We start from the raw sequence: 15796 nt of genomic DNA, 5'->3' as shown, positions 1-15796 counted from the left end.
CCTCCTCCTCCTCTTCTTCTTCCTCCTTCCTCCTCCTCCTTGCTTTTGGCATTTTCAAGGCATTTGCCATTGAGTTGGATGGATTTTTTTTTCTGGTATTCAAATTTAAAAATTGAAAAGCTGAATAGTCAGGAAGTAGTGAATGCCAAAACCTGGGCCACAGCCCTTAGGAAATTTTTAGTGGAGCAAAAGAGTGTGTATTTTCCTCCTAGAGCTGGAGTTACAGGCATGGTGAGCCAAGCAACATGGGTGCTGGGGCTTCTGCAAGAGCAGTGTGTGATCTGCTGCGGAGCCACCTCTCCACACCCTGCTTACCTGCCTTTTTTTGTCTGAGCTTTTGAGAAATAGAAAATATTTAAATAACAAAAAGTTGATGTAAGAATTCAGTAAGGAATGACTTCTGCATGAAGCTTTCCCCCTGCTTGAAATTACAGCATCCAGGCATAATTTCACAGGTCCTGTACACTTCAATTAGAAGGTTTAACATTTCTTACTCAGCAAGTGTATTATTACTCTGCAGTTTATGTTTCAGAGTTGGTTTTTTCTTACTTCTACCTCCTAAAGAATTAAGTTTCCTCTCCTTTGTTCACTGAATGCAGTATTCTCAAAATATGACCCCAACTCCACCCTTCCTCACGAGAAATAGAGCTCCTTTATTCAGTCCTTACTGCTTTGTCATTATTTGTAGCTACAGATGTCTATGAATTTCATATTAATAACCTTCCAAGTCAAGTTTTTTTTGGGGGGAGGTGTTGTTGGGGTTTTTGTTTGTTTGTTTGTTTTTGGTTTTTTGAGACAGGGTTTCTCTGTGTAACAGTCTGGGCTGTCCTGGAACTCGTTTTGTAGACCAGGCTGGCCTCAAACTCACTGAGATCCGCCTGTCTCTGCTTCCGAAGTGCTGGGATTAAAGGTGTGCACCACCATTGCCGGGCTCCAAGTCTGTTTTTAAGGCTCGCTAAGATACTGTATTTGTTACCTCAGACTAAAGCAATTAGAATTTACTGCAATTGAACTGGGGATATGATTCAGTGGGCAAAAGCATTTGCCATAGAAACTTGAGGACCTAAATTCAACTCTCCATAACCCATATAAAGCCATGTGAAGTGGGGTGAATCTATAATCCCAGTGCTCTTACATGGAGGTAGGAGGCAGAATTGGTAGGATTTCCAGAAGCTGGCAAACTTGGTGTTCATGGCAAAACAAGAGACTGCCTCAAACAAGATAAGAGGCAAGGACCAAGGCCTAAGGTTGTCCTGATGTCCACATATATTCTGTGGCACATGTGCCTCTAATCACATGTGAACATTAACACAGATTTTTTTTTTCAAAAGATTTTTATTGTAGTCTCTAGTACCTTTTTTCCCTTAGGTGGTCTGTCCTGGGACATTTGGCACCAATACAAAACTTCTCACCTATCAGGTATATAATATGGATTCCTACAGAGGATTCCTTCAGAAAGGATATTGGGTTACAACATCTTTTGTCTCAAAAATAATTTGATTTTCCATTGGATTTCTGATCCTTGTTGTTTTCATTAAACTTACTGTTTATAGCTTTATCAATTTAATTTTTAAACTGTTAACCTTTCACTGTGTGGTTTCTAATTTCTGAATTTTTTAAAAATTTATTTTTTGCTGGGTGGTGGTGGTGCACGCCTTTAATCCCAGCACTCAGGAGGTATAGGCAGGCGGGTCTCTGTGAGTTTGAGGCCACCCTGGTCTACAAGAGCTAGTTCCAGAACAGGCTCCAAAGTTACAAAGAAACCTTGTCTCAAAAAACCAAAATAAAAAATTTATTTTTGTTCTCTGAGTGTGCATATATGTGTGGAGATCAAAGAACGACTTTGTTTTCTCTTTCCACTCTTACATGGATTCCAGGGATTGAATTCAGGTGACCAGGCCTGTGTGGGAAAGTGTGCATCTTTAGCCACTGAGCCACCATCTCACTGTTTTGCACGGGGATCCTGTGAGAGAGTGTTGCAATGCAGTTGCTAATGCTGTTTTATAGTCTTCTAAGAACTTGCCTGTACAGAGATACTTCAGTGTGATTAAGTTCCTTTTCAACTAGAAAACTAGTGGGACCAACAGTCTATCCATAGGCTTTGTTAGGGTGTTAAGTGTATTGTGTATTGCTGTCCTTCGTTCCCTAACCCCGGCTCCCTTTGACAAGAGTATACAGACATTTTTCATCTTTGTTCAATACCTGGTATATTGAATGGTGACATCACAATTTTTAAAACTTTAAACATTTTGTAAATGTTTTCTGTTTTTTTAAATATTTTACCACTTTCTAGTTTTACAAATTTTAGAATAAATTCACCTAGGTATTTATGACTCCACCTATTAGATCTGCTGGGTATACAACTGTGTGTACAGTCAGGTGTTTTAGACACTATTTTAAACAGGTATTATTAAGAAAATTTTTGCCACTTGTGCCAGTTATATCTTTATTTACTTTTCTTAATAGCATTGAGGTTTTTTTTTCAATAAAAATGTTTTTCCTTAAAACTTTGGATAGGCTGGGCAATGGTGGCACACGCCTTTAATCCCAGCACTCGGGAGGCAGAGGCAGGTGGATCTCTGTGAGTTCGAGACCAGCCTGGTCTACAGAGCTAGTTCCAGGACAGGCTCCAAAGCCGCAGAGAAACCCTGTCTCGAAAAAAAAAAAAAAAAAAAAGGAAAAAAAAACTTTGGATAAAATACCAATATTCTTCCTATTATTAGGTCTTCTGTGGTGAAACCTTCAAGTAATCAAGAATATTAAATTTGAGCCGGGCACTGGTAGGTAGCACATGCCTTTAATCTCAGCTCTTGGGAGGCAGAGGGAGGCAGATCTTTGTTTGAGGCCAGCCTGAGCTACAGAGTAAATTCTAGGACAGACTCCAAATCTACACAGAGACACCCTGTCTCGAAAAACCAAAAAGAAAAGAATATTAAATTTGTTTTTCTTCCTTCTTCTGCAGCCATCATTAGCACTTACCTCAGCTTTTACTTGGAATTTCCTTTTTGCATTTAAGGCAGATTTTTTTCATCCTTAAGACTTAATCGAAGGATATTTCCTGTTTGTTTTCTCTATTCTGAAAAGTCCTTGCTCTAGTCAAGACCTAAATTTTATTTTTATTATTTATTTAAATGTTCTTTTGCCTGTGTATATGTGTGTAGTGTGCATGCATATGTGTATTATGTGTTGCCATGTATCTGGCCATGTGTGTTTGCACATGCGTGTGGAAACCAGAGGTTGACATTGTCTTAATTATTTAAGGCAGAGTCTCTGGCTGAGCCCAGAGCTCATCTCTTCAGCTTGTCTAGCTAGCCAGCTTGCTGTGGGGATCCCATCCACCTCCCAAGTGCTGGTGGTCCGCCCTGCCTGCCCAGCATTTATGTGGGTCTTCAGAATTCAACTCCAGTCCTCACAACAAGCTTTTTACCCATTGAGCCACCTTCCCAGCCAATTTGTTGTTTTTTTTATTCATTTTTTGATTTTTCAAGATAAGGTGTCTCTTGGTAGCCCTGGCTATCCTAGAACTCGCTCTAGAGACCAAGCTGACCTCAAACTCAGAGATCTGCCTGCCTCTGCCTCCCAAGTGCTGGGATTAAAGGCCTGCACCACTACACCCAGCCAGTTTTCTTTTTTAACTCATGTTTTGCATGCTAAAAGGTTTTGTCTTTTTTCCTTTGTGATGGGTCAGGCCAGGATTGTGCTCTATCATTCTTTCTGCCATAGTCTCACCCTTCTCATACAAGTTTTTGACACCAAATGTTACTGCCGTTGGATTAGACACTTTCCATATTTTAGCTGAAAAATTTTCCAGGTACTCCTTCAATTCAACCAGAGAGATGACCTGCTTTTCTCCAAAGATGTCCTTTCTTAAATCAACCTCAGCACACAAGAGAAGAATCATCTTGTGCATGTCCCAGCCTCTTGAAGGTTACAGTCTATGGGATAATAGTCCCCTGTGTAACCCAAGCCTCAGATGCTCTCATCAGCACTACTGCTGACATAGTTTTGGATACTTGAGTGACATATAAAAGTACCTTATCGAGGCTGCCTTTCCCATTGGGTGTAAAGTGAAATTCCAACAAAATTCAATCTACAGCTCTTGATATTCAAGGGAGATTGGCTCCCCAGGTCTCCTATAGATACCAGAATTTATAGATATTAAAACTCCCTTATCTAAGATGACATAATGTTTGCATATAGCCTACATGTCCCCTCCTCTCTACTTTAAGCCATGTCCATATTACTTATAATACCTCATAAAATATATATGCTGCATAAATAGTTGTTAATCACATATTGTTTAGGGAATAATAGCCCATGAGAAACCTATATATTTGATTATCACATTTGATTGTTAGATTTAATTGTCAGTTCAATATAACCTAGAACCACTCCAGTGTCAATGAGGGATTGTCTAGATCAAGTAGGTCAGTGGGAATGACTATAGGGTAGTGACTTTGTTGTGTTGATTGACTTATGTGGGAAGACCCAGCCTAAAAGTGGGTGACACCATTCCCGGGGCTTGGGGAAGCTGATCATGCTATTCATGCATCATTACTCTATGCTCCTGGTTATCAATGTCTCTGTGACATCCTTACTATGATGAACTCCAGCCTGTGAGCCTAAAGAAACTCCCCCTCACGGTTTGCTTTTCTTGGGGTCCTTTTTATCACAGCAACAGAAAAGAAATTCAATCCTTCTTTTCAAATATCTATTGTTAGTGGAAACTGGAGAAAGAGGACTATTTCAGACTTCCCTTTTCGCCTCCAACAACATAACAAATGCTCTAGAGCTTTAATACTTTTAAGTAATTTTTTAAAGAAAATCTTTAGGAGACCTGGAGAACTAGCCCAGTGGTTAAGAGCATCATTGATTGCTCTTGCAGAGGCTATGGGTTCAATTCCCAGCACCCCCGTAGTGGCTCACAGCCATCTGGAACTCCAGTTCTAAGGGATCTGACTCCTTCTGGGCACAGACACATGCAGGCAAAATACTCTTACACATAAAACAAAGCAATAAAAAACAAAAACTTTGGGTACTTTCTATTTCAACTGGCATGTGTGGTCTTAAAATATATCTGCATTTATCTTATTGCAGTACTAAATTTGTTTTCCTCCATCTAACCTCAATAATTAAAGAAATTATGCTCTTTGGGTATCCTACAAGATATTTTCAAAGGAAACTTATTTCTGTGTAATGTATCCTGTATTTTTCTTTTCTTCCTCTGTGGTGTCTGCAAGTGCCCTACTGGAGATGTACCCTATCTTGATAGGTACTGAAGACACAGATATTTGTTCAACAAAACTCAGCATTGAAATAGTATAAATTTAGCTCCTAAAAATATTGAGGTCTGACTAGTGATAGATATGCTGAATTATTGGGGGTTTTCTAAAGTATGTAGTTTTCTTCAAAACATTCTTAAAAATGTAGTGTGGTGGCTATGATGATGGACAAATTTGTGGTAAAGCAAACACAAAACGTTACTGGTAGACTATGTGGTGAGTATATAGGTGCTTTTACAGTGCACTAGTCCCCCTTTGCTGTATGCTTGAAAGTGTTCGTCATAAAATAAGATGTTGCCAGAGCCATTGCTTGAGACACACTATACTGAGAGAATCTAAAAACATCTTCTAATGAGAGAAAATCGCTGAAGCAGCATACAATATGGCCTTTCATGCTGCTTGGTTTAGCCTTGAGGGGTGAAGGGCTGGAAAACATCCTGTGTCTTGTAACACTGTTTTGGAATGGTGGGGTAAAGATCACATTAGTTGGCATTTTGTTTTCTGTCCTTATGATCATTCATTTAACCAGCATCTCCATTCTGGACAGTATTGGAAAAGTTCTTTCTGTCGTGTGCTTAATAACTAAATGCAAGCAAATATTTGAAAAGATGAATCACTAATTCCTGGACCATTTGTTAGAGAGGGTTAGACCAGCTGGCCAAAACTTCTGTGGTGAGCTGGCTTTGAGGGTAGAGTCTTATGTTTCTTACTGACTGTGGGATAGAACCTCACTGAATTAACACGAAATTTACGATTTATTAAGATCTACTGAGCTTGTTGGGTTTTTTTCTCCTCATAGGAATATTGAATACCTTAACTATATAAATGTAATAAAAAAATCTTCACTTTAAAGATATGCATTTACAAATGCCATATTGTCTATAATTATCGTCTTGCAGCAAAATGGTATAATGTCATTAAGATGGTGAGAAAAATATACTAAGCATTGATACTCAGTGATAAGAAGCCTCTCTGACTCAGTTGAGCATTGCCCAGTCACAATTATAATAGTTGTGCATACTTAAATGACCAGGGTTTTGTCCTTATTTTTTGTTTATGTTTGGTCTTAAAGTTGACTTTTTGAGCTAATGGTGAAAAGATAATGTTGTCCGGGTGGTGGTGGTGCACGCCTTTAATCCCACCACTTGGGAGGCAGATGCAGGAGGATGTCTGTGAGTTCGAGGTCAGCCTGATCTATAAGAGCTAGTTCCAAGACAGTCTCCAAAACTACAGAGAAACTCTGTCTTGAAAAACCGAAAAAAAAAAAAAGATAATGTTGAAGTTTATAGGTATTAAAAGTGTATTGCTTTTATATAAACTGTAGTTTTCTCAAACTCTGGGTAATGTACCCATAAGCAGGATACCATCTACTTTCTTAGTGATGTTTTACAGGGTAGATCTGATGAAAAATACTATATGGAGCTGTTTTTATTGTTTTTCACTAATTAAAGTGTTTTATTATGAAATTTTTATACATTCATATTGGAGCCCTCCTTCACCCTCACTATTTTGTAGGTATGACTATTTCTTAATGGCTATTTTGGCTGTCATCTCCAAGCATTTAAAAATAATCTTTATTTTTCTGGAAGGAATATTGATATATTTGACCTCGCAAGAACCATACTTAGTATTTCAGTCTGCCCCATAATTCTTTCAGTAGATGCCAGGTTCTGTGCCAGGAACTAACAGTGATTTCCAGACTTGGCTGGCATCAGAATCACCTAGGGAGCTTTTCAGTAGTCACAGGCGTGGGCCACATCCTAGGAATATGAATTCTGACTCTTTGGAGTTACTGTGAGGTAAGAATTATTACTGTCTTCCTCTTTGTAAAGTGTATCATGGTCAGATTCATTAGAGTGCCTGCCAGTAAACAGAACAGAGCTGGGACTTGTACCCAGGCCTGTCTGTGATGTCCATGTACTGTGCTTGTGCTTCAAGTGGCCTCTGGTATCCTGTGCAAAAGCAATAGCTGGAAATGCTGTCCTGAAGCAGTGGTCCTTGGCAATGGAACACATACTGCCTCTTTCCTTTAGAGACAAAACAAAGTTGTTTGAAGTGTAATTTAATCACGGCTTCTTTCCAATGAAAGCATGTCATGGTAGCTCCCACTTCTAAGGATGAAGCTATGCATTTGTAGTACTGAATGAAGCTGAAGGAGATTATACATTGTACATATGTGTGCCATGTCTGTAAGCCTAAAGAATATGGTCATTTCACAAACTCTTTAAAGATAGTTTTTTCTTTATATGCCTTTTCTTTGTATGTTTTTGCTCTAATTTTTTCTTTATGTTTCATGAGTGATCTTCTGTGTAACCTTTCATGGCTTCTACCACCTACACCACACCTGGTCATTATAGCTTTTTGTTTAAAAAAAAAAAAAGAAGAAGTCTCTAGTGGACATAGTGCTGTGCAATTGGGAGGCAATGGCAGGAGGCTCTCTGTGAGTTCGAGGCTAGCCTGAATTCCAGAACAGCTAGAGCTACATAGTGAAATCCTGTCTAGATAAAACAAAACAAAATTAATTAAAGCAAAGGAAGAAAAAGTCTCTCTATTGTTAAAATAATTGAAAACTTTAAAAAATCTGTTTAACTAGGCTGGTAGCATTATGCCAATAGTCATAGCTACTTGGGGAACTGAGACGGAGAATCATACAAGTCAGGAATTCAGTGCCAAACTGGGTCTGGACAGCTTAGTGAGATTATTTATAAACAAACCACACCACCCTCCCCCACAAAATACACTCCATATTCTTCCTAAGAACTTTATAGTGGACACCGTTTTCTGGATTATTGAAGGCAGTGACCCAAAATGCATTTGACTTCAATTTAGAAATTAAAAAAAAACTTTAATTTTTCCCTTCTTACTTCAAACTTAGTCAGGCTTTAAAAATTCTTGCATGTATGTAGTGTCTTCAAATCACTTTAAAATTATACTAAATAAAAAAATCTACATTAAGGAATTAATTATTCTAAACATATACAACAAGCCTTAGGAAAATAATTTTAGATAGGATGAAGTCTGAAGTTGTTGAGACCCAACAAGTTGCCTTCTTCATGGATGCTTTTAACATTGTTCTTTTCTCTTTTTAAAGATATATTTATTATCTATGTTAGATGTGTTTACTTGCATGAGTTTATGTACACCATATTGCTTGCAGGAACCCTTGGAAACCAGATTCGCTGGAACTGGAGTTGTAAGTGGTTGTGAACAGCCTTGTGGATTATTGGACAGGAAGGGCCAAAACATGAGCTCACACATATAACAGTGTCGTGCTATATAACCCATGCTGGCTTTTAAAACTCATATGTCTTTATTCCCAACACATGGGGTTGCAGAGTCAGGCAGATCTTGAGTTCTATGAATTTGAAGCCAGCCTAGTCTAAAGCAAATTTCAGGACAGTTACAGAGAAACCCTGTCTCAAAAACCAAAAAACAAACAAAAACCTCACAATCCTCTTGCCTCAGCCTCCTAAGTGCTAGAAGTGCAGTCACGTGCTTGCTGCTAGGCCTGGCTTAGAGTGTGTATTTTTAAATGTCACTTGGTCTCTTTCAGAAATCGGCTTAATTTATAAAACCCCTTTAACTTAGTAAAGTTATCTTTGGTTTCTTTCTCCTTTGTCTGTTAAGCATTGAAAACTTTTGATTATCTACTCTCGAGAGGGAATTTTACTCTGGCCTTCATAGTAATAGGAATATAATACAGCTTTTGTGAGTTTAGGGTATGTTTTATGTTTTAAAAAAAAAAACCTATTTCCAGCTGAGTCCTTTTATCATTTTCTTACCTATATATTCAGTTACACCCTTGTAAGTATGTATGTGTATGTATACGTGTGAGTGTGTGTGTGTGTGTGTGTGTGTGTGTGTGTGTGTGTGTGTTTGTGTAGGTAAACATTTTGGCCTTCTCTACAAGCTGCCGTGAGGTTCTGTTGGGTCTGCCCACCTTTCTGAATGATACACCTTCTCCTTTTTTCTGACTCTCTGGACACTGGCCAGAGTTAGTGCTTTCTGGTACTTTAAGTTTTCTTAGTCTTTCTCAAACTCAAAGTCTCTCTTCCCACCCTGTAGTTAATCTCCATTTCAGTATAACTCATATGGCATGGATATTTTTCCTTCTCCATTCTTTTCTCCCCAAAGTAGCCACTGAGATTTACAGGTTGCCTGCCTTAGGTTTTTTCTATTAAACTCTAATAAAATTGTCCTCAAACCTTAAAGAAAAAATTCTCATCTCCGTTTTTTGTTGTTTTTTTGTTGTTTTTTTTTTTGGGGGGGGGGTGTTACTTTATTTTGTTTTTCTGAGACACAGTTTCTCTGTGTGGTCCTGGCTGTTCTGGAACTCACTCTGGAGACCAGGCTGGCTTCGAACTCAGTGATCCACCTGCCTCTGCTCCTAAATGCTGGGATTAAAGGTGTGCACCACCACACCTGGCCTATTGTTGGAGTTTTTTATTGTTTTAGTTTTAGTTTTACTTATCATTTTTTTCTATCACCTACTTCCAAGACTTCATTCCAGAACCTAGTCACACGTTTTCAGATCAATGAAGAGCTGTTTCCATCATGTATGATGGTCAGCACATTGTGTGGGATGAGACTAGCCATCCATGGAGTGCAGGGACTTTGCCTTCCCTGTTTTTAGCCTCCTAGTCTCAGCCTAATGTTTGGCAGAAGGTGCTCGGACTCTTTCAGTGATTTTACTCTTAACTTTGTAGCAACAGACTAATCATTGTGAAGAACATAACTTTTCTTCATGAATTCACAATTTTTCTAAACAATCTTCCTTATGTAACAGAAAAACTTTGTGTGTAACCATTTGCATGATTTCTATAAATTTTCCCTCCCTCTTCCCCTTCCCCACCTCCCTCCCTCTGTTCCTCTCCCTCCCTCCACTCCGTCCCTCTCCTCCCCTCCTCTCTATGGGTGGTTGGTGCATGTACATATGTCCTCTGTGGATATGTAGAGGCCAGAACAGAATATGGAATGTCTTCCTCTATTGCTCTCTGCCTTACTGTCTTGAAGTAGAATCTTTTACTGAACTGGAGGCTGACCATTTTAGCTAGATGAGTTACTTGGGATCTACAAGGATCCAGTGCCCAATGCTAAGTTTACAAGCACATACTGCCATGTCATCTTTTATGGGGGTGCTGGTGTTTTGAACTTGGATCCTCATGCTTGTAGAGTGAGCCATTTCCCCAGCCCTGATTTCTGTTAAATTCTTGAGTGATCCTCCTTTGGGAAATCAGTGTAGCTTCCTTCACTCTTTTATTATTAGATAGGAGTTATGATATTTGTATCATAACTTTTTCATCAATAGACATCTGTAATTAGATATTTTATTTGAAACATTAAATTTTCCCATATGTTTAAATAAAGGACATGATTTTTTTTTTTTTAATCACAGAAGGAGCCTTTGAAAATGTAGCATACTACTGGGCGGTGGTGGCACACGCCTTTAATCATAGCTTTCAGGAGGCAGAAGCAGGCCGATCTCTGTGAGTTCAAGGCCAGCCTTGGTCTCCAGAACAAGTTCCAGGATAGGCTCCAGAGCTACACAGAGAAACCCTGTCTCACCCCCCCTCCCAAAATGTTGCGTAAGTTTGTCAGATGTATTTCTATAGGGATAGGAATTACATATATGGTTTTTAAACATTGAGTAGAAGTCCTGTGGCTTACAAGGATATGGTTTAGCAATCAATCAGTTTTAAATTTAATGAATGATAGAAGGGAGTTATTGGTGCTGGTGAGATGACTTAGTGGTTGAAAGCATTTTCTGTGCAAGTGTGATAACCTGATTCGTTCCCCAGGACCCACATGGTAGGAGAAAACTGACTTCTGAACATTGTCCCATGGCCTTCTTATATGTGCTCTGGTGGGCACTTTTTTACACCCACATATATCACATGCATACAAAACAATCATGTTTATTTTTTAATTTAAAAGGAATTGTTGATCTGTTATCCAAAGATATCTTTATAATGGGAACCTATAAAAATAACCAAGGTGATATTTCATTGTAATCTGAATGCTATTAAAACCACACTAGCAAAATTTGAGTAATTGGGTAACCACGATCTTCTGTTAATTTCCTTTCTCTTTTCCTCTCTTGTAGAACTGCCAGTGCATGGCCAGCATTCCTGGTGGTTGATAATGTTGGAAGTCAGCTGTCCGACCTTCTCCAGCACGCAGTTGTTAGAAATGAATAGAATGCGAGCTCAACTCCACATCATGGAAACAGTACCTGGGAAACTGAAAACTATCTAAATGATTGTCTTTGGTTGGGCTGTGTTCTTAGCAAGCAGAAGCCTTGGCCAGGGTCTGCTGTTGACTCTTGAGGAGCACATAGCCCACCTGTTGGGGACTACAGGTGCCACTACTACTATGGGTAATTCCTGTATCTGCCGAGATGACAGTGGAGCAGAAGACAGTGTTGACACCCACCAGCAGCAGGCTGAAAACAGTGCAGTCCCTACTGCTGACATTAGGAGCCAACCTCGGGACCCTGTTCGGCCTCCAAGGAGAGGCCGAGGACCACATGAACCAAGGAGAAAGAAACAAAATGTGGATGGGTTAGTGCTGGATACACTGGCGGTAATACGGACTCTTGTAGATAAGTAAGTATCTGACTTACTGTCGCCACCAGTGTCATGGAAAGTGTTCTGCCAGGAACCACCATTTTTGGACTCCTTCCATTCACTTAAGTTCTATTTGCAAAGCCTTGTGCTCCTAGGCCAAGAGAGAATGCTTATTTCTCCTTGGCAGAGTAAATAAGGTTGGATGTTTTTACTTGCTGTCATCTTCTCCTGTCTGGAAAAGTTTGAATGCTTCTGTACAGAAAACTCTTACTGAAAACATGATCTTTATAAGGGTGAGTGAGTTTGTGTTACTTGCTGAAGTAGGAAATGAGAAAATGCTTTCTTGAAGATCCATTACTGTGCTTGCCAATCTGTTCTGCTGATCATATATTCAAGATAAGTAGTCTTACCAAGAATATGGCTACGTGCAACTTCTCTCTCTCTCTCTCTCTCCCTCCCTCCCTCCCTCCCTCCCTCCTTCTTTCTTATTTCTTATTTAGCCTGTTAGAGACATTTGAAGAAATTGTAAGTTGAAACTGCAGGGCACACCTGGGCCTGTGTTCTCCTTCTCCTGCTTTGTCTAAAAACAAAATCTAAGTTTGAATGGCAGTGAAATTAAAGGATATTGTTCAAATTGAAAAAAGTTCAAAGTTATTTAGTAAGTGTCTAAGTTAGACCACAAAGGGCCTAGATTCAGATTCTAGCTCATTACTAACTTTATCACATTGAGCAAGGTACTTCTCTAATCTTTTTTAATTATTATTCTTTGGCTGGAGAGATGGCTCAGTGGTTAAGAGTGCTGACTGTTCTTCCGAAGGACCCAGGTTCAAATCCCAGCACCCACATGGCAGCTCACAACTGTCTGTAACTCCAGTTCTAGGGGATCTGGCACCTTCACACAGATATGCATGTAGGCAAAACACAAATGCACATTAAATAAATCTTTTTTTTTTTTTTTGATTGTTTGAGACAGGGTTTCCCTGTGTAACAGTCATACCTGTCCTGGAACTAGCTCTTGTAGACCAGGCTGACCTCCAACTCACAGGGGTTCACCTGCCTCTGCCTCCCAAGTGCTGGGATTAAAGGTGCACATCACCATGGCCCGGCAAATCTTTTTTAAAAAACTCAGTAATATTAGAAAAATAGAAAAGGAAGTGCTCAAAAGACAGCAGTCATTTTCAGTTTTTGCTTTAGGCCCTGCTAGAAAATTTCTAAGTATTTAATAATCACACAAATAAAAGCAGTTTTGTTTAATTCTTTAAAAAATGATAAAGAAAAAACACTGTGCACCTAAAATATACAAATAAATCCTTAGAGCTATATTAGAGTCTTCTACACAGTGCTGAGTTATTTGTTGATCTACAAGAATAATAATTTGGGGGGGGCGGTTAGGGATATTAGTTCAAGTTAGAACACTTGACTAATATCCATTAAGCTCTTAACTAGATTCAACACACACAAAAGAATATTTCTTTTAAAAGTTATCCTTCATATTATATAACTATAATGGAAAATTATCCTTTCCAAACAAGGAAGTAAACCACAACAATGTTAATTAAGCAATTGAGAAACAGGTGCTGAGTAGGTTTGCTGTATTTTAAAGGCAAGTGTAAAGGATATAGGAGCAAGCTTTAGTTCCAAGTTCCAAGCAAGCATTACAAATTTTAAGTCTTCTTGTTAATCAAGCTCATAATAATTCACATAGGAGAAGCAAGTGTGCCTTTAATCCCAGCAGAGGTAAGCAAATCTCTTTAATCCCAGCAAGGGCAGGCAGATCTCAGAATTTGAGTTCCAGACAACCGAGGCTACACAGAGAAACTCTATCTCCAAAAAAAATGGGGGGAGGGAGTCAAGTACTAATGCTTGAGTAACAAGGTGACTTCTACTTAAATTTGTCTCTATAAAATGATAAGTATAATTTCTGAGACTAGAAAAGTAAAGCAGGTCTTAAGCTTGCAATCCTCTTGCCTTGCCTCCGGAGTACCTGAGATTACAGAGATAACCCAGCTTTATAGTTTAATTAGTATTGTGTGTGTGATGTATGTATGTATGTGTGTGCACGCATGTGCGCACCAAGCCTTGTGAGTGCAGGCACGCGCTTGCCATGGGTGTGGAGGTCAGAGAACAACCCGGAGGTCTGTCCTCACCCTCTGCCTGTTTGAGACCTGCCTCTTTTGTTGTGAACTGGCCTGCAGACTTAGAGGACTTCTGTCCCTGCCTGTCATCTCTGGGATTTCTGCACCAGACTCTTATGTGGGTACTGGGGACTCAAGGTCCTCACACTTGTGCTTTATCTGCAGAGCCATCTCCCCAGAAATCAAGTTCCCGACTTGATTTCAGAATATACTAAAGGGTAATTTTATAACTTGGTTCTTGAGGTTGTCAAGATGAAATGTCAAGAACTAGAAAGGACAGGACAAAGGGATGTAGCAAGAATATATCTAAATCTGTTACAGATGTAGATGTGGCAGTTACCAAACAGTCTCTTGGTTAGATTTTCTTGTTTGCTTAGGAAGAAATGCAGCTGGTGTGAGAAAACAGCAGGTGCCCAGTGCCATGGCAGAGAGGCTGTGGAGCAAAGTTTTTATGCTGTTTTTTTCTAGTTCTCCAAACTTTATTTTGAAATAAATGGCCTAATCGCAGCATGCCTTTATACTTGGCCTTCTTCTTGTTGTGGCTGCCTGATTTTAATCCTTTGTGTTTGTTCTTCAGTTCTGGAAATTCTCAGCTATTACATCTTTGAATATTTCTGGTATTCAAAGTGAATCCTTCAGTATTTTTCCCTGTATGTATATGCCTCTGCCCCCTTTTTGAGTCAAGGTCTCTCAAACTCAGGATTTTCTCCCCGCCTCAGCCTCCCGAATGGCAGAGTACAGGCATGTTCTCTTCAGATTCACCCAGTTTCTCTTTCTGGCATATCCGAATTCCATTTTCTTTTCTTTTTCATGTCTGCTTCTTGGTTTTTGTTTGGCCATTTTGTTTTCACGTACTTCTTATAGTTGTTGTTCCTGCAAATAAGCTTATTTTAAAATTATTTTTAAAATCTTTGCTTATTTTGAATAGTGGCTCAGATTGTTATGATCTTAATGCTAGGGTTTTGAAATTTTTTAAAATATTTATTTATTTATTATGTATAAAATATTCTGTCTGTATGTATGCCTGCAGGCCAGAAGAGGGCACCAGACTTCATTACAGGTGGTTGTGAGCCACCATGTGGTTGCTGGGAATTGAACTCAGGACCTTTGGGAGACCAGGCAATGCTCTTAACCACTGAGCCATCTCTCCAGCCTGGGTTTTGGATTTTTCTAAACATGTTTGGAAGTTTAATTTACAGACTCCTTTTTCCCCTTTCTCTCTGAGACAAGGTCTCACTGTGTAGGTGGGGCAGGCCACAGTGTGAGGTCTTCCCATTTCAGCCTCTTAAACTGCTCAGTTACAGGCATGTGCCATCATATCCAGCTGCAGATTTCCTCCTGCGTTTTTCCTCACTATGCCATGCTAATATGCTCCCCCAGTCTCCAAGTAAACATAATTAAAATCGGTAGTTCTGGGTTTCCAATTCTGTAAAAAGATAAGGCCAGTAACATGAATTTTATTTTGCCTTCTAAAAAAAAAATTGTCACTGGAGACTTTACAGTACTTGTATCTCTAATTATCCTTCAGCTTTCTTAACTCCTTTCCCTGAGAGGGATCCATGCTCCAGATTACTTTGTGCAGCTTTCCTGTCCTACCATAGATGAAGCAAGCTGAGCATCCTCAGTCCTCTGTCCATTTCACAGCCTACAGCTCGGTAATCCTCTGGCACACCGTCCATCAGAAATGTCTGCTGTTTCTGCCTCATTGGACATGTATCTCCTTTGACAGAGGAATGTGTTTGTGTCCTTTATGTATCTCCACATAGACAGCAATATTTCTTTACCTTTTTGGCTGCTGGCTCTGTTGCATTTT

General features: G+C 39.4%; 1 protein-coding gene across 5 annotated transcripts in view; it reads left to right on the top strand.

The window, feature by feature from the left end:
• Positions 1–15796, top strand: part of Rspry1 (ring finger and SPRY domain containing 1) — a 50543-nt gene that overhangs the window by 3302 nt on the left and 31445 nt on the right. For 3 of the 5 annotated variants that reach the window (XM_041650189.1, XM_041650188.1, XM_041650190.1), the window contains exon 2: positions 11386–11887. In XM_041650189.1, coding sequence (XP_041506123.1) covers positions 11538–11887 — 350 coding nt within the window. In that variant the 5' untranslated portion in view covers positions 11386–11537. Of the gene's footprint in view, positions 1–2748; positions 2781–11385; positions 12142–15796 lie in introns of those variants that run through there. The other 2 variants (XM_041650191.1, XR_005974167.1) reach the window with 2 other exon arrangements.

The sequence above is a fragment of the Microtus oregoni genome, unplaced genomic scaffold (genome assembly GCF_018167655.1).
Source record: "Microtus oregoni isolate MIOR12 unplaced genomic scaffold, Mior012 000004F_ref0000308, whole genome shotgun sequence".
Lineage (NCBI taxonomy): Eukaryota > Metazoa > Chordata > Mammalia > Rodentia > Cricetidae > Microtus > Microtus oregoni.
Note: the sequence above shows the minus strand (reverse complement) of the source record. Positions and strands in the feature narration are given on the sequence as shown.